The sequence below is a fragment of the Hippopotamus amphibius genome, chromosome 6 (genome assembly GCF_030028045.1).
Source record: "Hippopotamus amphibius kiboko isolate mHipAmp2 chromosome 6, mHipAmp2.hap2, whole genome shotgun sequence".
In the NCBI taxonomy this organism is placed as follows: domain Eukaryota; kingdom Metazoa; phylum Chordata; class Mammalia; order Artiodactyla; family Hippopotamidae; genus Hippopotamus; species Hippopotamus amphibius.
In genome coordinates, this window is record NC_080191.1 from 20,314,023 (window position 1) to 20,339,223 (window position 25,201).

The window sequence follows — 25,201 nt, forward strand, 5'->3', positions numbered from 1 at the left end:
AAACTAATCTAATAACAAAAGAGAAAGACACCAAGAAAAGAAAAATCACAGACCAAAATCTCATATGAAAGAGGACATAAAATCCTTTAAAAAGATAAGCAAATAGGATTTAGCAATATATAAACAGGATAATAAATCATCACCAAATGGTTTATTCTAGGAAAAAAGAAAATGAGATTCAACATTTAAAAATCAATCCATATAAGTACCTATATTAAAGACTAAAGATTAAAATAACAATGAATCAAAGAAAAAAATCACAAGGGAAATTGGAAAACACTTAGATGAATAAAACAAAAACATGACATACCAAAACTTATGGGATGTGGCCAAAGAGATGCTAAAGGGTAAATTAACAGCTGTAAATGCTTACATTTAAAAAACAAGAAAAGTCTCAAATAAACAACGTAAGTTTACAACTTAAGGAACTAGAAAAAGAACAAAACTAATTCTAAAGCTAGCAGAGGAAGGAGATAAAAAAAGATTAGCTCAGATATAAATGAAATAAAAAACAGAAAACCAACAGAGAAAAAATCAATGAAACCAAAATTTGGTGTTTGGAAGAGATGACAAAATTAACAAACTTTTGGCTGAATGAACTAAGAGGAAAAGAGGGAAGACAAAAATTACTAAAATCAAAGATGAAAGTGAGGATATTACTACTGATCCTACTGATGCAAAATGATTATTAAAGAGTTCTAGGAACAACTGTACACCAGCGAATTTGATAGCCTAGATGAAATGGACAAATTCCTAGAAGCCCAAAACCTATCCAGACTGAATTATGAAAAAATAAACAATTTGAATAGACTTATCACTGTTAAGGATATTGAATCAATAAACAAACATCTCCTGACCAAAAAAGAGCCCTAGAACAGATGGCTTCGTGGGTGAATTCTACCAAATATTTAAACAAGAACTGAAGAAATCTTTGTCAAACTGTTGCAAAAACCAAAGAGGAGGGAACATTTCCTAACTCATTCTATAAGGTCAGCATTACCTTAATACCAAAGCCAGACAAAGACACAAGAAAACTACAAACTACTATCCCTTTTGAACACTGATGCAAAACTCAACAAAATATTAGCAAACTGAATTTAGTAGCATACTAAAAAGTTTACACACCATGACTAGGTAGGGTTTATTTCTGAAATGTGAGGATGATGCAACATGTGGAAATCAGTCAATGTAATATACCACATTAACAGAAGGAAGGGAAAAATAAATGATCATCTCCATGCAGAAAAAGCATTTGACAAAATGCAACATTCTTTCATAAAAACACTCAAAAACTAGGAACAGAAAAAAAACTACCACAACACAACAAAAGCTTTATATAAAACAGCCACAGTGAACAGCATACTCAACGGTGAAAGACTAAAAGCTTTTCCTCTAAGGTCAAGAACAAGGCAAGGATGTCTAATTTCACCACTTCCATTTAACACAGTACTAGAAGTTCTAGACAGCAATTAGGAAAGAAAAAGAATTAAAAGGCATCCAAATTGGAAAGAAAGAAGTAAAATTATCTCTGTTTGAAGATGACATGATCTTCTATGTAGAAAACTCTAAAGATTCCACACACACAAAATAAATATTAGAATAAGTGATTTAATCAAAACTGCAGAATGCAAAGTTAACACACAGAAATTAGTTTTCATTTGTATAGAATAACAACAAACAATCTAAAAAGAAAGTTACAAAAACAATACCAACACAATAGCATCAAAAAGAAAAACAATACTTAAGAAGTAACTTAACCAAGGAGGCAAAAGACTTGTATAATGAAATACAAAACATTGCTAAAAGAAATTAAAAGACAACACAAAAGATGCAAGCACATCCCAAGTTCATGGATTGAGAGAATTAATTTTGTTAAAATGTCACAACTATTCAAAGTGATCTACAGATTCAATGTGATTCCCATCAAAATCTCAACAATGTTTTTTTGCGTAAACAGAAAAACCCATCCTGAAATTCATACGGAATTTCCTGTGACCCTGAAATGCCCAAATAATCTTGAAAAAGAACAAAATTGGAGGATTCATAAGTCTTGATTTCAAAACTTATTAGAAAGCAACAGTAATCAACATAGTGTGGTACTGGCATAAAGACAAACATATAGACTAATGGAAGAGAATAAAGCCTGAAAATACACCCTTGCATATATGTTCAAATGTTTTTTGACAAGGATGCCAAGACCATTCAGTGGGGCAAGGACAGTCTTTGTAACAAACGGTGCTGGGAAAACTGGATGTTCACATGCAAAAGAATTAAGTTGGAACCTTAATATCATACACAAAAATTAACACAAAATGGACCATAGATCTAAATGTAAGACCTAAAACAATAGACCTCTTAGAAGAAAAAATAAGGGAAAAGCTTCCTGACCACAGATTTGGTAATGATTATTTGGATATGACACCAAAAGAACAAGTAACAAAATAAACTGAACTTAAGATTTAAAAGTTTTGTGCATCAAAAGACACTATCAACAGAGTGAAAATGCAACCCATAGAATGGGAAAAAATATTTGCAAATTACGTATCTGACAAGGGATTAATACATCCAGAGTATAGAGAGAACTCTTAAAACTCAACAACAAAAAAAAAAAAAAAAAAAAAAAAAAACTCAACAACAAAAAATAAATCACCAGACTAAAAATGAATAAAGGACTTAAATAGAAATTTCTCCAAAGAAAATATTCAATGACCAATAGGCACATGAAAAGATGTCCAACATCACTAATCATTAAGGAAATGCAAATCAAAATTATAATGAGATACTACCTCACACCCATAAGGCTAGCTCCTATTACAACAAAACAAAACAACAGAAAACAATTGTTGGCAAGGATGTGGAAAGACTGGAATCCTTGTGCACTGCTAGTAAGTATATGTAAAGCTAGAGTTGCTATGGAACACAGTAGAGCAGTTCCTCAAAAAATTAAAAACAGGATTACCACATAGTCTAGTAATTCCACTTTTGAGTATATAACTAAAAAAACTGGAGGCTGGTTATTGAAGAAATATTTATATTTGTACACTTATTATGTTCATAGTATCATTATTCACATACTCAAAATGTGGGAGCAACTCAAGTATCCATCAACAGATGAATATATAAGCAAAAGGTGGTATCCAAATACAATGGAATAATATTCAATCTTTGAAAAGAATGAAATTCTGCAATATGCTACAACATGGATGAACCCACATTATGCTAAGTGAAATAAACAAGTCACAGAAAGATAAATGCTCTATGATTCTTCTTCTATGAGGTGCTTAAATACAAAATAATAAAGACAAAGTATAATGGTGGTTGCCAAAGGTGGGGTAAGGGGAACAGGGAGTTTGTTAGATGTTAATACGTTCATTTAAACTTCAAAAATCTAATTCATCTTACTATAAGTTCTATTTCTTCTACTTTTATGTACAATATTTAAAGGCAAGAGATACAGGAATAAGAATTGTGGCCTTAATGAATACTGATAATTTTCACTTTCAGAAAATATTCTAATATTAGTTTCCATCCAGGGCTTTTGAAGCCGCAATGAAGAAAACAAAGGAAAGTCCAGGATATGTGACTTCTTCTTGCCCCCAGAATCTAGCATAAGGTTGGGACATGGTAGAAACTCCATAAATATTTAGTGCTAAGCTGAAGGAAAGGGAAGATAATTTTAAAGACAGAGTGAATTATGTTTTGCTAAGTGTATTGGTTTTCCATTACTGCCATAACAAATTAACACAAATTTAATGGTGTAGAACAACGAAAATGGATTATCTTACCGTTTTATAGGTCAGAATTTGACATGGGTCTCACTAGGCTATCATCAAGGGGTTGCAATGAACTATATTCTTTCTAGAGACTCCAAGGAAGAAGCTGTTTCCTTGCTGTTCTGAGCTTGTGGAAGACACTACATTGTTTGGCTCATGACTTTTCTAACTCCATTTTCAAAGGCAGAGACAGCAAGCTGAGTCCTTTTAAGGTCACTTATCTCTGACTCTCTCTTTTCCCTCTTCTAATTTTAGGGGCTCTGATGATTAGATTAGTTCCACCTCAAAGTCAACTGATTAGCAACCTTCATTATAAATCTGCAACCTTAATTCATTTTGCCTTGTAAGACAACATATTCAGAGATTCTGGGGATTAGAATATGTACATTTTTGGGGCTATTATTCTGAATACCCCACTATGTTTTTTGAAAATTTTGTAAAAAAAAAAAAAAAGAAAGGTACTCATCTGTGATACTTAAAAGATTTGAAAAGGATACATATCTATCACTGGCTTCTATCTGTTATCTGATATATAATTATAATATAATGGTTGGAGTTTAAATATAACATTAATATTTCATTTTAATTTCATCATTCTTTTCTAGGGAAAAAAGATTAGATGACTAATATTTATACACATAACACTTTAATCGTAAAGCAAATAATTAACCAGCTTGCACTGTGTGATACAAAAGTATAATTATTTCACGCAGCAATTCAATAAAAATAAAAACAAGGCCATTTATATCAAAGGAAAAATATGAATGTTAAAGAAGTCAATCACATTCAACCATATAGCAATTTAAATAGCTTTCACTGACTGTCTTCTTCAGTTCAAAAAATGCCAGGGTCAGCATGATAATTCCATGGACCAAAATAGCGTTTTGTGTTCACTATTTTTACAGTCAAATTATTTCACCTAATAATGAAAAGTGTAATAGGAAGTGACATCAGCAACATGATGGCAAAAGACAGTCCTCCTTTATATCCCCCTTTTCAATAAGTGAATTAGATATCCTTATATAAATGAATCACCTTTGTGGGTATTTTGGGACCTAGCACCTTACTCCAAGGGACCTGTGAGGAATCTCCCCCAAAGTGTAGCAAGAAAGAAACAGGCCTGGCATGCTTCCTCTGGGGCTCACCCCTTTCCCCAGGCCGCCCTGTGGGAGGGAAACGTTTGAACCCGTGTGTGGGGGTTAGTGGACAGGGATAGTGGTTTGAGGTTTAAAACTCTTTAAACATGAGGAGAAAGAACTGTCAGGAAACTCCCACCTCACTGGAGGACTGGGGCGAGGGTGGGAGTACCAGCGGAGAGAGAGCAGGTAGGCTCTGCAGCGGCCTCAGCTGGGACTCAAGACCTCAGGGACCTGGTCCCTTTCCTCCACACACCTAAGCTGCATGCTTTGTTGCTCTCCTCCCACTGCTTTTTACTTTTTGCTGCCTCCCCCATTCCCTTCCTTTTTTCCCTAGAAAGCCTGGTATTTAAGCTCAGGCCAAACCTTCTCAGCATAAAGGCAGCCTTGGACAAAACTGGCCCAAGAAATGGAGGTGGCGGTGCTTGAGGATTTGCTCCAGCCGGCAAGACCTGGGCTGCTCACTGCCTCTGCTTTCCCTCTCCTGGTGCAGAGGTACCCTGGCCCATTCAGGGGGGGCTCCCTTGCCCACACGAGTCACCTGCATGCCTTAATCTTTCATTGCTGGGTGTAGCTGCTGGCCCTGCAGCTTTAATTTGCAATTGGCCCATCTGGCCTCCAGAATGGGACTGGAGGATATGGCTTGAGGGGCTGAAGTTAGGGACAGTTAGCTAGAGGTTAACATTCTTTTTTTTTTTGAGAGCCAAAGACCCAGCTTGAATTCTGCTGCTGCGTTCATGTTTATAAGCTTTCCATGCCTAGGTCCTGGGGAATTTATCTACACATACAAGTTTTTAAATATTGTTTCCTGGGTACTGGGTATGTGCCTGTCTGAGCCCCAGGCCATTCTGTCCACACCCCACCATCCACTCTGTTTGTCTCTCCCTGGGCATTTCCTGAGATGGTCTCAAGACAGTGCCCTATTGGTTCCTTGGACTAGGGCCCATCGCTGTTCTCTTCTGCCAGAAAATGTAGTTTAAAAATGGCTAAAGATGGCAGAGGGCACGAGCTTGATAGATGATCTTCCTTGTTTTCTTATTTGTTTTTGTTTTGGAAATGAAAGGAGGTATTAAATGGCCATTTGAACTCTTCCAAATAAAGGTTTAACTTTCTAAAACAAAAAAAAAAACTCCCTCTTGCAAGAGCACCGGAATTACAACTAACTGCTGAACAATCATCGACAGAAAGACACTGGAACTCACCAAAAAAGACACTCCACATCCAGAAACAAAGGAGAAGCCACAATGAGACGGTAGGAGGGGCCCAATCACATTAAAATCAAATCCCATAAATGCTGGGTGGGTAACTCACAAACTGGAGAACAGTTATACTGCAGAAGTCCACCCACTAAGGTGAGGGTTCTGAGCCCCACATCAGGCTTCCAAATGTGGGAGTCCAGCAACGGGAGGAGGAATCCCCAGAGAATCAGACTTTGAAAACCAGCGGGATTTGACTGCAGGACCTCCACAGGACTGGGGGAAACAGAGACTCCACTCTTGGAGGGCACACAAAAAAGTGTGCTCACCAGGACCCAGGGGGAAGGAGCAGTGACCCCATAGGAGACTGAACCAGACCTACCTGCTGGTGTTGGTGGGTTGCCTGCAGAGGTGGGGGGCAGCTGTGGCTCACCGAGGAGAGAGGGGCACTGGTGGCAGGAGTTCTGGAAAGTGCTCATTGGCGTGAGCCCTCCCAGAGTCAACCATTAGCCCCACCAAAGAGCCTGTAAGCTCCAGTGCTAGGTAGCCTCAGGCCAAACAACCAACAAGGTTGCCCCACCCATTGGCAGACAAGCAGATTAAAGTTTTACTGAGCTCCGCCCACCCAGCCCTACTCACCATCAGTCCCTCCCATCAGGAAGCACACAAGAGCCTCCTAGATAGCTTCCTCCACAACAGGGCAGACAGCAGTATCAAGCAGTATCAGCAGTATTTCAGCTTGTGGAACTGAAAACCACAGCTACAGAAAGACAGAAAAAATGAAAAGGCAAAAGACTCTGTACCACATGAAGGGACAAGATAAAACCCCAGAAAAACAACTAAAGAGGAGATAGGCACCCTTCCAGAAAAAGAATTCAGAATAATGATGGTGAAGATGATCCACGACTTTGAAAAAAGACTGGATGCAAAGATTGAAAAGTTTACCAAAGACCTACAAGAATTAAAGAGCAAACAAACAGAGATATACAACACAGTAACGGAAATGAAAAATATACTAGAAGGAACCAACAGCAGATTAACTGAGGCAGAAGGGCGAATAAGTGAGCTGGAAGACAGAATGGTGATCATCACTGATGCGGAAAAGAAAAAAGAAAGAAAAGAACTGAAGACAGCCTAAGAGACCTAAGAGTGTTAAATGCACCAACATTTGCATTATAGGGGTCCCAGAAGGAGAAGAGAGAAAGAAAGGACCTGAGAAAATACTGGAAGAGATTATAGTTGAAAACTTCCCTAACATGGGAAAGGAAATAGCTACCCAAGTGCAGGAAGCGCAGAGAGTCCCAGGCAGGAGAAACCCAAGGAGAAACATGTCAAGACATATAGTAGTCAAACTGACAAAAATTAAAGACAGAGAAAAGTTATTAAAAGCAACAAGGGAAAAACAACAAATAACATACAAGGGAACTCCCATAAGGGTAACAGCTGATTTCTCAGCAGAAACTCTGCAAGCCAGAAGGGAGTGGCATGATATATTTCAAGTGATCAAAGGGAAGAACCTACAACCAAGAATACTCTACCCAGCAAGGATCTCATTCAGATTTGATAGAGAAATCAAAAGCTTTACAGACAAGCAACAGCTAAGAGAATTCAGCACCACCAAACCAGTCCTACAACAAATGCTAAAGGAATGTCTCTAAGCAGGAAACATAAGAGAAGAAAAGGATCTACAAAAACAAAAACAAAACAATGAAGAAAATGATAATAGGAACATACATCTTGATAATTACCTTGAATGTAAATGGACGAAATGCACCAACCAAAAGACATAGACTGGCTGAATGGATACAAAAACAAGACCCATATATATGCTGTCTCCAAGAGACCCACTTCAGACCTAGGGACACATACAGATGGAAAGTGAGGGGATGGAAAAAGATATTCCATGCAAATGGAAATCAAAAGAAAGCTGGAGTAGTGATACTCATATCAGATAAAATAGACTTTAAAATAAAAAATGTTACAAGAGATAAGAAAGGACATTACATAAAGATCAAGGGATCCATCCAAGAAGAGGAGATAACAACTATAAATATATATGCACCCAATATAGGAACACCTCAATACATAATGCAAATGCTAACAACTATGAAAGAGGAAATGCAAGGCAGAAATAGAGACACCGATGTAGAGAACAAACATGAACACCAAGTGGGGAGAGCGGGGAGGGTTGAGGGGGAATGAATTGGGAGATTGGGATACCAAATTGTACACTCTAAATATATGCTGTTTATTGTCTGTTAACTGTATCTCAATAAAAGTTTAAAAAAAAAAAAAAAAAAAAAAAACAGCTAAACCTCTCTAAGGGCTTCCGAGCCAGCAGGGCCAGCAAATCTGCCTAGACCCCCACTGGCTGCTATCAGGCAAAAATTGAGTGAGTGCTGTCCCTGGCAGGCACTTATGCACAAAAAAAACTTGCAGAAGCCCAGCCTTCACAAAAGGACCTGAATTTGGTCACAGAGAAGGAAGTCTGAGAAACTTTACTGGTGCTGCCCCTTCCCCAAGGAAACACTGAACAACCCTGATTTACCCAGTGGAGGCAACCTCTCCCTCATGGGAAAAAGAAAGCAGTGAGTAACAGTAAAAAGAAAGTTGGGCAGCGTATGGCTGGAGAAACCCATTTCTCTTCACCTGCACCTGGAGCACTAAGATGGGAACTTCACAACTGAGGGAAGGGAGGATGATGGCAAAGAGGCAGAAAAGAATTTCAAATAGTATTAAAGGGATAGCACTGGGCAGGAAGTCCACCTATGAGCCTTTTGAAACACTACCCACAGAGATCGCTCAACCGGGTCTGTGGGCACATTCCATGCACCTCAATGCTATCGCCCACCCCTCCTCCCACTTTGCTGCTGGCTCCTTGCGCTCCCTCCTGAGTAAGCCTCTGAAAATGTGTTCTGGTAAACAGGGAGCCCACTAAGAAAATAAGCCACCACAGTCAGTGGGTAGGTGAGAAACCACAAAGTTGAGCTATAGCAGCCACTTTCTGAAAAACAAAAGAGGTTTCCAACAGCCAGCCTGGTGAAATGTAAGAAGCTGAGTGGACATAAAAGCTTGAAAGTTTGCCCACAAGGTGTAAGAAGTATACTGGAGCAGGTACAGCTTCACAGTGAAAAAAACTCAAATATCAACCCTACAAAGATAACATGTCATACATGCAAGGCACAAGCAGAGTTAAGGAGGTATTTACTACTTTAAATGTGACAGCATAAACATATATCTACAAGACTATAAAAAGAAATCAAGGAAATATGGTATCATAAAAAGAAAACAGTATTTTCCAGCAACCAAGCTAGAAGGTGCAGAATATACGACCTAAATAATAAAGAATTCAAACTAGTTATTCTGAAGGAACTCAACAAGTTACAAGAAAACTCAGACAGACAATTCAATGATATCAGGAATAAAATAGATGAGCAAAATGATTCTTTATTAAAGAGAAGGAAATTATTAAAAAGAACCAAACAAAATTCTACAGGTGAAAATTCAATAAATGACCTTAAGTATGCAATAGAGAGAATTTGCAGCAGGGCAGACCACACAGAAGAAAAAAAATGTTAACTTGGAAGACAGGAATTTTAAAATGACAGAAGAGAAGAGGGAATTTAGGTTAAAAAAGAGCAAAGAAAGCCTACGTGATCTATGGATATCCATCAGAAAGACAAATATCAGGATAATCCAGATTCCAGACAAAGAAGGGGAAGGGCAGGAAGTTAATTTGAAGAAATAATAGCTGAGAACTTCTAACATCTGAGGAAAGACTTGGGTATACAAGTCTACAAAGGTAATAGATCATCCTATTATTTTAATGCAAAATGACATTCTCTAAGACATTAAAGGCAGGCAGGGGGAGAAAAAAAAGAATGGAACCTACAATGGACTACCATTAAGCTATCAGCAGATTTCTCTGCAAAAACTCTTCAGGCCAGGGGACAGTAGAATGACATATGTGAAGAGCTGAAAGATAAAAATGGCCAGGCAAGAATGCTTTATCTAGCAAAGTTATCCTTCAGCTATGAAGGAGAAGTAAAGTAAAGGCTTTCTGAGACAAAATCCAAGGGAGTTTACTACCACTAGACCTGCCTTGCAAGGAATGCTGAAAGTTCTTCAAGCTGAAATGAAAACAGGCTAATCTGCCACATGAAACATACAGAATTACACAACACACTGGTAAACATGAGAAATACACAGACTTGGAAAACTGTAACTCTGGTAGTTGGATGACGTGTTAACTACTCAACTATAGTATAAAGACTAAATGAAAGAGTAGGAAAAATAACTATAGCTACTATAAGTTGTCAATGAATATACAACAAAAAAAGAGGTAAACTGTAACATCAATAATATAAATGGAGAAGTAAAATAGTAGACGCTTTAGGGAGTTAAAAATAAGTTGCTATCAGCCTAAATTGGGTTGTTTTACCTGTAAGATGTTTCATAACCCCCTTGGTAACAATAAAACAAAAATCTGGAGCAGAGGCATAAAAGACAAAAAAAGGGAGAAAAAAAGCATACCACCATGGAAAATAACCAATTTACAAATGCACACAGAAAGAGAAAAAGAAATAATGGAAATGCAAAACCAGAAAAGAATAAGATGGCATTAATAAGTCCTTACATAGTAATAATTTCTGTAAATATAAATGGATTGAATTCACCAATTCACATAACTGACTGGATATATGAAAACCAAGACCCAACTGCATGGTGTCAACAAGAAAGCTTTTAAGGATGCACAGAAACTCAAAGTGAATGGATGAAAACATGTTCCACGCAAGTGGAAACCAAAAGGAAGCCAGGACAATTATGATAATCAAAATAGCTGGAAAATCTACAAATATATGAAAACTAAACAGCAAATTCCCAAACAACTAATGGGTGCAAGAAGAAATCAAAATAAGCATCAAAGATTATCTTGAAACAAGTGAAAATAAAAACACAGCATACTAAAACCTACAGGATGCTGCAAAACCAATTCTGAGATGGAAGTTTACAGTGATAAATGCAGATATTAAGAAATGGGAAAAATTACAAAGAAACAATCTAACTTTACACCTTGAGGAACTAATACATGATAAGAGAACCAAGAACACCCTATGGGGAAAGGACAGTCTCTTCAAAAAGTGGTGCTGGGAAAACTGGATAACCATACATAGAAAAAAACGTTGGGCCGATCCTACACTACTCACAAAAATCACCTTGAAAGGGATCAAAGACTTAAATATAGACCTGATATAAAACTCCCAGAAGTAAACACAGGAAGGAAGACCCTTGACTTTCATCTTGGTACTGATATTTTACACACAATACCAAAAGCACAAATAACAAAAGAAAAAATCAACAAGTGGGACTACATCAATCTTAAAAGGTTCTACACAGCAAAAGCAACAATAACACAATTAAAAGGCATCTACAGAATGGGACAAATTATTTGCAAACCATGTAATGAATAATGGGTAATATCCATCATTTACAAAAAATTCATGTAACTCGGTAACAAAAAACCAAACAAACAAGGAAACAATCCACTTTTAAAGTGGGCAGAGGAACTAAAGAGGCATTTTTCCAGAGAAGACATGCAAATCGCCAACAGGTACATGAAAAAATTACTAATCACCTGGGAAATACAAATCAAAACCACATTGAGACATCCTTTCACATCTGTATCAATAGCTATCATCAAGAAAACAAGAGATAATAAGTATTGATGAGGATGTGGGAAAAAAGGAACCCTTGTGCACTGCTGTTGGGACTATAAACAGTTCAGCCACTATGGAGAACAGTATAGAGGTTCCTCAAAAAATTACAAATAGAACTGTCGTATGTTCCAGCAATCTGACTTCTGGGTATATATCCAAAGGAAATGAAAACAGGTTATCAAAGATATATATATACACTCCCAAGTTTACTGCAGCATTATTCACAACAACCAACATATGAAAACAACCTAAGTGTCCACTAATGAGTAAATATGGTGTGTATGTATATACATATATCCCATTATAAGAAGGTGAGTCAAAAATTACCCCCAGTCTGGCTGCGGAATTTATAGAAGTTTTAATATAACCGGAGTACAGATAATTTTTGACTCACCCTTGTGTGTGTGTGTGTGTGTGTGTGTGAAATATATATATGGAAATGGAATACTACTTAGCCACAAGCAAAAAGGAAATCTTACCATTCGCAACATGATGGACTGTGAGGACTTTATGCTAAGTGAGATAAGTCATACCTAGAAAGAGAAACACTATAAGATCTCTTATATGAGGAATCTTAAAAAAAAAAAAAAAAAATGAACTCAAGGAAACAGAGAATGGAATGGTGGTCACTAGGGGCGCAAAAGTAGGGAAATGGGAGAGGTGCTGTTTAAGGCACACACTTGCAACTAGTATACAAATTAAGACCTGGAGATATAATACACAGTACAATGATTATAGACAACAAAACTGAATTATAAACATGAAACCTGCTAAGAGCCTATATCTTAATTATTCTCACCATTATAGAAATGATAATTATATGTGACAGAGGTGTTAGCTAATGCTATAATGGCAGTCATACTGAACTATAAATATATAAAATGAATATGCTATACATCTTAAACTTATATAATGTTATATGTCAATTATTTCTCAACAAAATGAGTATAATTCAATATTTAACTAAGGAAATAATTTATTTACAGATGGACTGTAATGTCACTTTCATTACTGACAAGTGTTAAATTTTCCCCACTATAAAATCTACAAAGTAATAAAATATTTTCTTCAGTAGTGAAACTGTCAACATTTAAAATTAAAATTGTACTGTTGACTATGTTTTGAAACAATTCATGTTCAAAAAATTATATAGCAGTAAAATAATATATGGGGGAAGGTCTTTATAAATATTAGACATATAAATCCATATGAACTGAAACTCTTCTTCCTAATCACAATTAAAATTATAAAATATGCAGTATGTTATTTATATATTTATATATAATAGTTATATGTGTTATAAATATATATACATATGTATGTTATACATCTGAGGTTAAAAAAAAAACCTGCATTGTATACTTTCATAGCCGTAAACAAATCAATCTTGAAATAACAAAAATGACTTGAATGTGGTACAAATACTTTGTAGAAAATAGGAAAAGTCTTTTGAAAGATTCTCCCTACAAAAGTAAATTGTAAATAGAGACAGATATATACACACACAGCAGTCAATGCTCTCAATTCACCAATCTTATTTTATGCAATATTTTATCACAGAACACAGAAACTAGAGTTATAAATATATACGAGAATGTTAGATTTTTAAAAAATAGTTGAAAAGTAACCAATTACTCCACAAAAGAAAAACAAGTCTTCTTGTACATAGTTGATGTAGATTCATAGGACTTTTTTGGTTTTGTTCATGAAAAAGTCTTGCACATTTCTATACCCGTATTAGCTCAACAGTGAGTTGGCACTTTTTGAAGAGTCAGAAAAATGTGACAACATCCAATTTCTTCTTATGGCCCTAGTACTAGAGACACTAACAAGACAGACTTCCCTGGTGGCACAGTGGTTAAGAATTCCCCTACCAATGCAGGGGACACGGGTTCAATCCACGGTCCAGGAAGATCTCACATGCCACAGAGTACCTAAGCCCATGTGCCACAACTACTGAGCCCATGCTCTAGAGCCCAGCCTGCGAGCCACAACTGCTGAGCCCATATGCCACAACTACTGAAGCCCGCGCACCTGGAGCTCGTCTCCGCAACAAGAGAAGCCACCACAATGAGAAGCCCGCGCACTACAACGAAGAGTAGCCCCCGCACACCACAACTACAGAAAGCCCACTCACAGCAACAAAGACCCAACACAACCAATAAATAAATAAATAAATTTATTAAAAAAAAAAAAAAAGAGGGAACCAAAACAGGGAGAGTTTTGCAAAGGGTATATTAATGAAGAATTTTCAGACACCCAATTACATATTTTTTTCACATTATTTACCTGTGGGACAACATGATGCTATGTAAATATGTGTAACTGGAGTGCCAGAAGTTAGAGGGAAGGCAAAGTTGAGGGGAAGGGGCATAAGAATATGAATAATTTGTGACTTCCCATCAGTTAAGTTAAAGCTGCATATTGTAAATGTCAGAGCAATCATAAAATAAATAAAATGAAGGAATATGCCTAATAAGCCTGAAGAAAATATAAAATGGAGTAAACATTTTCAATACAAGTAAAGGAAGAAAAAAGGGGGGAAAGGAATAGAGCAGATGGGATAAATAGAAAACAAATAGCAAAATGAAACATTTTAAATCAACCATATCAGTATTACATTAAATATAAAGGAAATAGGAATTAAAAAAGAAGAGATTGTCAGACTAGTTTAAAAAACAAACAAAAAAATGACTAAATTATATGCTACATGCCTAAAATTTGAAATAGCACAAATGTGCATCTAGATGAATGCAGAAACAAATTGCTGTACTCATCCAATGGAATACTACTAAGCAATAATAATGACTAAACTACTGATACAGTTAACAACATGGGTAAATTTCAAAATAGCATGCAAGCAAAAGCTCCCCACCACCCCACCACACGCACATAAGTGTTGGATGATTCCATTTTTATACAATACTAGAACATTTACAACTACTACCCTACAGCGATAAAAATAAGATACCTAGTTTCCTGGCATGTAGGGAGAGCTGAGTAAGGGAAGCATGACAAAAATTTGGAGGCTACAGAATATTTTACTTCATGATTTGGGGTGATATTTAGACAAATGTATAACAAAGTGAGAGAATTCATTTTATCTTATGTCAATCATAATTTAATAAAATTCAGAAAGACTATTAAATTAGAAATAAAATATACCCAGAAATGTTAGTGTTAACATGTTAGTGTTAAAAGATGCTTAACAGTTTAATTTAGAATTTGTAAGTTTAAAATTATAATTAATAATAATGTGAGACTAATTAGTAATTAATATTCTACAAAAATTTATTTATACACACACTCACATACATATATATACACACTCATGTACATACACATACATATCTAAACACACACATAAAATAATTACCAATTGAAGCTGAGTACATTTGTTTCATGTGAGTTTCAATGACAGCAGGATCCCGAGAGCTGTAACTTCCCAACTCAGGGTAAAAGCTGGAGCCAATGTCATCTGGGGGATTGTGTTTCCCTTGGGGATATTTCTTGGATATCCTAAGGTCCCAATGCGAGAGAACTGGATGGTCCCAATGTATATATTTACCATCAAATTGTGGATTTCCATACCAACTGTAATAAAATGCATGTAAATAATAATTCAGAGGTGGCATTTCTTCCAAGTAAGGTTCAGAGGCTTTGGAAGGTTTCACAGTGATTTCAACACTTTTTAAATTCTTGACGTTAGTTTCACTGTTGATTTTGTCACTCTTTTGGGAATCAGCAGTTTTCACCAAATGCGGAGTTTGTTGCCGAATTTCTGGAAGAAGGTCGAGTCCAAAAGGATCTCCAAAAGCAGCTTTATTTGGTCTCAGCATTTTTAAACCCATCATTAGAGAGAAAATAAACAGAATAAAAAGTGACAAAATGATGCAAGTCCTTCTTCGAAACTTTGCCATGATGTCATACTTTAAACTCCAAAACGGTAAATGTTTAGCTGTAATTTATTAAAAAATGGTAATTAGTAAGTGGTATTAACAATATTTTCCAATATAGTCAAAAGGAAAACTAAAATCCATAAAGTCTGTTACACTGAAAAATTTTAGAGTATTATGACATTAATTATATAATCAAATATTAAGAGCTACAGAAGAATGTCTATATGGCTAGACTGAATAGGAGTACTTATTTGGAAATATCACAATTACATTTTTGTCTGATAAAGATTTTAAGAATTTTATTTAAGAAGATGGATATATTATTCTTCATCATTTGGACAGATTTTACATACACTGACAACAGAAAGGAAACATTCCATATAGAGACTAAAATTTTCTAAATACAAAATCAAAACTTCATACTTAAAAAGGAACTACTTATAAATAGTATAAATAAAAATAATATACCCAGAAATGTTAGTGTTAACACGTTAGTGTTAAACGATGCTTAACAGTTTAACTTAGAGTCTGTAAGTTAATATACTATTTATATGAAAAGCCTAGTCATTAAATGAATTTCAACAAACTTGTTCTTTGACTGCCTCACTTCTAATGACCTGTTCTTCCACCCCATTTCACCAACCCCAGTGTCTTATTCATAATCTTGATCTTGTCATATTCAATCATTTACCACTCCAAATGTTTATTTCATTTTTTTTTCCATTTCTAAACATAACCTTCCATGCTTTGAGCCTCTCTACTTTAGTACTCCCAGTCAATTCCTTGACCTATTGAGATGTCTAATCCACTGACTCTACCACTTTTTCACTATTATTTTTTTCCTTCATATTTTGTCTCTAGTGAAGCAGTTTATAGCCCATAGTCCTGCACTGCAGTTCCTCACTTGAAAATACAGTAGGCCCTCCATATCCACGGGTTGGCTGAATCCACGTATGAGGAACCCACAGATACAGAGGGCCAACTGTACTATATGCCATTTTACGTAAGGGATTTCAGCCACAGATTCTGGTACCTACGTGGGTCCTGGAACCAATCCCAGCCCCACTCCACCCCATGGGTACTGAGGGACAACTGTACCCTTAACTTCCTTTATTTCTCTCCTTTCTTAATATTTACCTGGTACAATCTCAAACAAACGATGCCTGGCTTGACCTTGATCCAGAATCACAGAATGATACTGGAGAAAAAACACACCATGCTGACTTTTCACTCTGAATTTATGACCATAAATTCTGGACACTCAAGATGGCTTAACAAGCGTACTACTATACCCCAGTACTTTCACTTTTTTAACCTCCAAAGAATTATTTCAGCCCTTCTCATTTTTCATCAAACCTGCCACTACATCACCAATTCCCTTTATTCTCTTCAGATAGACGTCTTATACTTTACAGAGGACAGAATCAATCATATAAGAAATCCTCTATCTTCTCATTAAGAAATTAACTAACCTAGTAACATCTACTGTTTTATTCTCAGCAAATATTTCCAGTTTTAATTTTAACACTGTTTCACTGCTTTGCTTTCCTTCTATTTATTGAATTTTTGCTGAATTTTCACAACTGCACCTTCTCTTTTTCACCTCTTTCTTCATTTAATTTTTAAGTGTCTCTTTACCCTCTATTTATTATTTGGTATTATCTGTAATGTTTGTCTTCTAGTCTTCATTTATTAAATAATTTATGAAATAATTTTGTCAGTTTTAATTATTTTGATTAATATTCTCTCATTTTGAGTTTTCATAATTGTAATTCACTTGTTCATTCATATCTCTCATAATTATTTTGTTTCCTTCTATTTAAATATTAGGTTACAGTTGTTACATATTTATGACCATGTTTCTCTGGCATGCTTTCAGTAGTTACAAGTTTGTTAACTTTTTGCCCATAATAACTTTATTTGGAATTTGACTGAAATTTTTTTTTCTTGATATTACACAAGATAATTTTTCCTTAATATTTGAAATGAATGTTGAATCATGCTAATTTTTCTAGCTTTACAACTCTAGCAATCATTCTTCTGTCGTTTTTGTGAAGTTTTACTATGGCCTTCAATTTTTTTCTGAGATCAGTTGGGGTTTTCTCTATTCCCACACCTACCTGGATTTTATTTCCCTCACTTCCACTTTGTTCCTACCTTGCTCAATTTGAAAGTTATTTCCAGAAGTTACTCTTCACTATGGGGCTTTGTCCTGAAAATAAGCTTCAGCTACTTAGTTTTTCAGAGTTCTTAGAAACCAAGATGCTCTAGCCTCTTCAGATATAAGACTTCAATATCTACATGTAGAGAACTTCCTGTTCTCAGATCAAGCAGATAAACTATTGCTTCCCTCTGCTCCTCCAGCACAGAGACAGAATACAAGTCTTTTAGTTATTAGGGAGCTGTCCCCATCAACTCGTATTTTGGGGTCTGTGGGGATAAATTTTCATTTCAGTTTTGTTGCAGATGTTTGTTTTGGTTTTATTCCTTTAATGCTTTGTTGTTATGATTTCAGGAAGATTTAAACACTATGCTACTGCTGCTGCTATCATCCCTGAACTTCTTTGTACCTTCCTAAAAATGTAGTTAATATTATAACTTTACCTCTAAGTATATCTTTAGCAGTATCCCATGAGTTTTTCACTTCTGTATTTTCATGACCACTTAGTTGAAAATATATTCTAATTTCCATTATGATTTCTTCTTTGATGACATTTATAAAAATAAATGGGAAAAATCTCCCATAAGTTGGGAGATTTTCTAGTCATCTTTTTGTTGTTGATTTCTAGTGTGAATCAACCAAGAACATCCCCTGTGTGATTTCAATCCTCTGAAATATGTTGAGACTTGCTTCAAGGCTCAACCTATGAACAATTTCGTTAAGCATCCCACATGCACCAGAAAAGAATATATATTCTGAAGCTAGTGGTTACTGAGTTCTACATATGTCTATCAAACCAAATATGCTAAGCATGTTGATTATATTTTTTATATCTCACTCATCTTTCTTCTACTTGTGTTAAAAATCCCCCACCATCGTTATGGCATGTCTTTAACTGCTTACATTATATAATCTTCACTGATGTTATTATGTGGAGACAAATTTAGGACAGTTATATTTCCCTGAAGTATTAAAATCTTGTTTTATAATGAAATGTTCCTTCCCTTCTCTACTGATGGATTTTAACCTAAATTCCACTCTGTCTAATATTAATATAGCTATAACATTTTATCTGATTCATGTTGGTACAGAATATCATTTTTATCATTTCATTGTCACCTGAAATGGCTTTTTTTGGAAATATGACATTGTTTTATTGTTACTGTTGATATTAATCTAATTTGATAGTCTTTGTCCAATAATTATAATATTTAGCACATTTACCATTCTACAAATACAGATACTATAACTTTAAATCTACTTCTTACTTTTATCCTTAAATCTACCCTTACCCTTCTACTTGCTTTCCTTTTGGTTTCCTTTTTACAGGCTCTGTTTTCTCTTACCTTCTTTTGAATTGTTTCATTCTTCCCTATTTCCTTGTTAATCATACAATCTCTTTGCTATTTAGTTATCTTAGTGATTACTCTCAATTGTCAAAATGCAGTATGAATTAGAACTTTACTATTTCTTAAACAATGAAAGCATACTTAGAAAACTTTGATTCCTTTACCCCTGCCCCAATTTTTGTGCTCCTATTGTTGTGTATTTTATTTTTTTACATATACCTTATACCTCCAGATATTACATTGTTCCTGTATAGTCAGTGTTCATTATATGTACCCTTTCCTTTCTTCTTCACTTCCTCCATCTCCACATTTCCATTCAAAATAATCTCCCTTAGGATGAAGAAATAATTCCCTTTAGTAGGGTCTTTGGTGCTGGTCTGCTGCTGATACTCTTCATAGTAGTTTGTTTGAAAATATCTTCATTTTGCCTTCATTTTGACTTTTTCTGTATACGCTTCTTTATTGGTAATTATTTTCTTTCAACACCACCCATTATCTTCTGTCTTTGTTTATGATGAAAACCCAACTACTGTTTTTTTTTAAATCCCTGAAAGACTTTAAAGATAATGTATTTTTTTCTCTGGTTTCTTTTAATATTTTTCTCTTCATCTTTGGTTTTCAGCTGTTTTCCTATGGAATATACAGGAGTACAGTTCCCTTAATATTTATTGTGCTTGGGGTTCAAAGTGCCACTTCAATCTGCAGGTTTTCCTTAGCTTTGTAAAACTCTTGAACATTATCTCTTCATATGGTGCTTTTGCTCAATTATTACTCTTGCTTTGTCATCTCTCGTTATGGAATACATTACATACATCAGAATTTTATGTCCCATGTGTTTCTTAAACATTTTTTTAAGTTTTCCTCCTTTTGTCTCTCCATGTTTCAATCTGAATATATACTTCTGAACTATCCTCAGTTTCCTGATCCTTTTCAGCGGTGACTAATTAATTTCAGTTATAATTTTAGTCTTAGAATTTCCATTTGACTCTTCCCAAAGATATCAGTTCTCTGCTAAAATTTTCCATCTGCTTTTTTAATTCCTTGTATTTTTTAACCTCATTTATTTAAAGTCCACCTCTAATAACCCAAATTTGGATCTTAGGATTCTGTTTCTATTGCCAGTTTGGTTTTTTCCTCTTAATATCTGGACAGTAACTATCTTTTTTTATAGGCTGCTATTTTTTTTTTTTTTTACTGAATGCCAGAGATCATGTATGACAATTTTCAGAGACAATGTGAGGCTCTATATATTATTTTCCTTCAGAGAAAGATTCTTTTTGCTTCTTGAAGACTTCTAGGGTAGAGAAAGATTACCTTAATATAATCATAGATTGAAATCTTCATAACTGGGTTTAAGTCCTTGCAAATATTTGGTGCATTTCTGATTCATCTTTACTCCTTTATATCCACGGGTTCTGAAAACAAAGTCACAGGTATTTATCAAGATCCCTCCTCTAGGATGGGCTTTGGAAGGGCCCTGAATTCCAATTTTGGTCCCCACAGAGCCATGAAACTACCGAAAGCTCTCTTCATTTTCTCACCTGCCACTTTCTACTTATATTCTCAGCTTCTCTGCTGCTACTTTTGAATCAGAGGTTTTAAATTACCCCCCTATTTCTTATCCTAATCTTATAATAATGTAAGTTGTAGGGCTCAGAATCAAATACTTATAAAATTCCACCTGAATTTCCCTATATCCTTAGTGTAGGGAAAGACTTTCTATGACTCAAAATTCAGATGTAATAACTACATATTTTTAAAATATATATTTCAAAAAACACTATAAAATAAAGTGAAAGGACAACTGAAAAACTGAATGAAAATATTTGCAATATTTGTGTCACTCAAAACTAGAAAAATGTAAATTAAAAACACACAAGGTTATCATTTCTTATCTATGAGATTGGCAAAAAATTGAAAGTGTGAAACTACATCCTGTTTGCAAGACAGTGTGGAAACAAGCACTCCCATGCATTGCTAGTGAATGCAAATTTGTACAAACTTTTTGGGAATTCGGGAAATCTAACAAAATTACGCATCCATTTTCCTTTTGACTCAGCAATGCTACTTCATGGAATTTACCTTTAAAATACACAACCAATAGTAAGTACACAAATTTATATATAGCACTGTTTGTAATTGTAAAATGTTGAGTATTCAGAAAAAAATGAGGAAGAGATCTTTGAGATGACAAAGTGATTTTCTGGATATACTGCTAAGTGAAAAAAGCCAAATGTAAATAAGGAAAAAATACATTTTCTCAAGTGAGCAAAAGTAACACAGAAAACAAGAATCTAATCAGGCTGATTATCTACAGAAGGTAAAGAGAAACTGGGTGGAAAATATGGGGAGATGAAAACGGGGTAGAAGGGTGGGGAATGGAAGTAACTCTTCTCTGAGTATAACTTTTTATGTAGTTTTGTCTTTTTGACCATGTTATACTTCACACATTCAAAACAAACAAAAAATATTAAATGTTAAACTCCGGTTAGTAAATGGGTTATTTTTTGCTATGAAACAGGTTAGCGATTCTTAAAATACTTAATTATGTATTGTAAAAATAAGCAATATATGCTGGGAAATGGGGCCCAGGTTTTTCACTGACAAAAAAAAAGTGAGTTACAAATGTGGAAAGTGGGAGTCTAAAATGAAACTTGTGTGTCAGATTGTAATTGGCAGCATCAGTATGGATGTATGGCTTGTAAACGATCAATAAATAGGTGTGGGGGGGGGTAGGTGGGTGTGTACACATATAAATACATGTACATTATTTCTTAGCTTTGTCCACTGAGAAAGTCTAGAACCAAAGAAATCCTTGCAGCAATAAACAAATCTGATGCCAAGATTCTGAATTTTACATATCCTTCTCTGCTTAATAGAACCAGGCTGATTCCAAGAACATGGCTGAGAAAGTAAAAGATGAGCTTGGGACATCTTGCATGAAAATCAGGAAGTACTCAAAAAATGTACAGACATGCCCACAGAACACAGGCGTCAGCTTGAAGGGGCAACCACTGACTAAATCTGGGACAATTTCAGCATCAAAATAATGAATAAGAATAATAAATTACAGACATTAAGATAAGAATTCATGAATCCATACTGATATTTTTAAAATGTGAAAATAAATAAATGGAATAAAGAAGACATATTAGAATACCAACTGATAAATTTAGATGGAATAATGGAATTATTATTCCATCACTATCACTATTTGGCTACCATAACTGTATCAAGCAAGAATCATTAATGGATATCAATGAGGTGTTAAAAGAGATAGGGTTTATGAGAAACAGGATATGTAGACACATACTGGCAAAGAAATATGTAAAAGAAATAGGGTTTATGAGAAACAGGATATGTAGATACATATTGGCAAAGCATCTCCCCCCACAAAAGATAACCTGTCAACTACAAAGGGAGACACAGTAATTTAACAGTGCAGAACCCAGCAGACACTACCTTACACAAGTGCTCAAAATTAACTTTATTAGTTAATTTTGAATAAGTAGATATCATGAGCCTACAGAGTGGATGCCCTAAGAAGAACACAGAATCACTGGCATAGTATTTCTGTCAACATTAATCTGGATCTAATCATGAAGAAACATGAGACAACATATTAAGATACATACACATAATGTGCCTACATATATACGTATATATATATACAGATGTTACATATAATATGTATGTAAAATTATACACAATATAATATATAAGTGTCTGTGTGTGTGTAATAATAAAGCAAATGTGACAAAATATTACCATTTGGTGAATCTGCAGGAAAAATATACAGGGATCGCTGAGTTGTTTGTATTATTTTTGAAACTCTTCTTTAAGTCTAAAATTATCTGAAAATAGAAAAAAAAAAGAAAAAAAAGACTATCACCAGCAAACTGGAGGACATGAACTTTTAACATACCTGCCTATTTCCAGGAAGGACCAACTCAGGACTCCTGCGAGTGATATTCCTATGCATAGAATGTGAGAGCCTTGTGCATAGGAATAAAGGGATGATATAACCATTCTGACCTGCCTCTATGATTTGTTGTCCTAAAATTTCCTAGCTGTCAAGATAAAAACAAATCCTTCCCTGTGCTTAAAGAGAATGAGAATTTTGACAAGCCATTAAGTAGAAAAAAAATTATGGATGTAATATGATCTCAACTATATCAAAGATATACAGAGAGGAAGGAAGTGTACTTATATATAATGATTACCTCTGGGTAATCATTTACTCAGTGATATTTTCTTATGCTGTCTTCTAAAATTAGAACATAATATTTCATAAGAAAAGTTTCTTTGGAGTAGGTATTTTATAAGGAAATAATCAATGGTAATAAATATTGACAAATCATATAGAGAATGGGAGAAATAATTACTAGATTTACAAATTAGTAAGACTGACGTTTGAAATGTTGATCAGCTGAATGGGGTGAAATATATGGAAGAGTCAGGATACATAATGGAAAGAATACTGATTCTGGAATCTGAAGACCTAAGTTCAAATCAGCTATGTTGACCTAATTGTGTGACCCTGAGTTTTTTTAAATCATCTTAAAAAAAAATTTAACTGTTCTGTTTTCTGACAAAGTTGTTCTGTAAATCATGCAAGATGGTGTATGTTAAATAAAATGTAAAAGGGTAATGTTGTAATCAAATATAAATACTAACTGGATTTTAAAGAGAAAAGTGAAGAAATATGTGAAACAAATAGTTCTCAGGCATTTTTATATTTGTTAGATTCATTTCTCAGAGATATAAACATAAAACACAAAATATCTATTTATAAAAGCTGCCTTCCCCCCCGCCTCTAAATCTAATTTCTTTTCCTTTTATTTTACTCATTTAATTCATTCACTTTAAATGTTTATCACATCATTATAGGTGATCCACTGCCTCTATCCCAACCTCCTGATCTCAATGAACAATAAGTCATCTCAACCTAAGTAAAGGCAGACGACCACTGTGATTAAAAGCATGGGCTCTGCAGTTCAAATGCCTGAGTTCAAGTGACCTGATCTTTTCCCTGCTTCTTTTCTCATCTTTACAATGAGTTATTACTTCACTCAGAGAATTTCTGTGAGGATGAAATAAGTTAATATTGTAAAACTGTTACAATCATTTCTGGCTTAGTATAACACTGAATAAATATTATTCAGTGCAACTGTTTAATCTGATGATCATTATTATTAAAGATGGGTGTCTGGAAAGCAATAAACAGCCAACACATAGTTTTCTCTCCCTAAATACCTATTCTCCGTATGGCTAACTTTTGAACTCTACTCTAATCCTTCAAGACAAAGCTGAACTGTTGCCTCTTCTTGACACCTCTCCCAATGATTCCAGAGTAAAACACACTAACTTTCCCATAAGTCTATTATTACACCATTGCCCACTTTTTAAATTGGCATTTCTTTATGTATCCCGTCATTCTGTTTAATGTATTATACACCCTACTAGATTGTTCCATGAAGTCCAGAAATGGAGTCCTTACCTTTACACTCTAGTAGAACCCAATATATTGGGTTGACCAAAAAGTGTGTCCGTAAAATCTTACAGAAAAACCCAAATGAACATTTTGGCCTACCCAATATTTTATATTTATTTAGTCAGTGACCATTATGTGTTCAGCTTAAAGAATTTAATTTCTGGCCCTTTTGTTTTTGACATTGGCATCTATTTGGGCAATACGTGTATAAACAGATTCTACTGACTATACATACAGTTAACATGTTCCGTCTATACTGAACATATTACACAGGAAGAATCATAGATAAATAGATAGATCCAATAATTTCAAAAATTCATTTTAATAAAAATTATCATATTCAACTTAGCAAAACCACGAAACTTGAGATGCCCAACAGGTCTAATGATCTTTAGTAAAAAAGGAGTGGTGGAACTACTTATTTGGTTTTAACAAAAAAAAAAGTTTCAGAAGTCACCTCAGGAAAAAAATTCCAA

The 25,201-nt window shown here is 34.9% G+C and overlaps 1 protein-coding gene across 4 annotated transcripts in view; it reads right to left on the bottom strand.

The window, feature by feature from the left end:
* The window catches only part of MANEA (mannosidase endo-alpha), a 71,527-nt gene that overhangs the window by 44,179 nt on the left and 2,147 nt on the right, over window positions 1-25,201 (bottom strand). Inside the window, exons 2-4 of one of the 4 annotated variants that reach the window (XM_057739859.1) lie at window positions 23,000-23,085; window positions 20,546-20,646; window positions 15,199-15,780 (exon numbers count right to left, since the gene is read on the bottom strand). In XM_057739859.1, the coding sequence (XP_057595842.1) occupies window positions 15,199-15,742 (544 nt within the window). In that variant the 5' untranslated portion in view covers window positions 15,743-15,780; window positions 20,546-20,646; window positions 23,000-23,085. Of the gene's footprint in view, window positions 1-15,198; window positions 15,781-20,545; window positions 20,830-22,999; window positions 23,086-25,201 lie in introns of those variants that run through there. The other 3 variants (XM_057739860.1, XM_057739861.1, XM_057739862.1) reach the window with 3 other exon arrangements.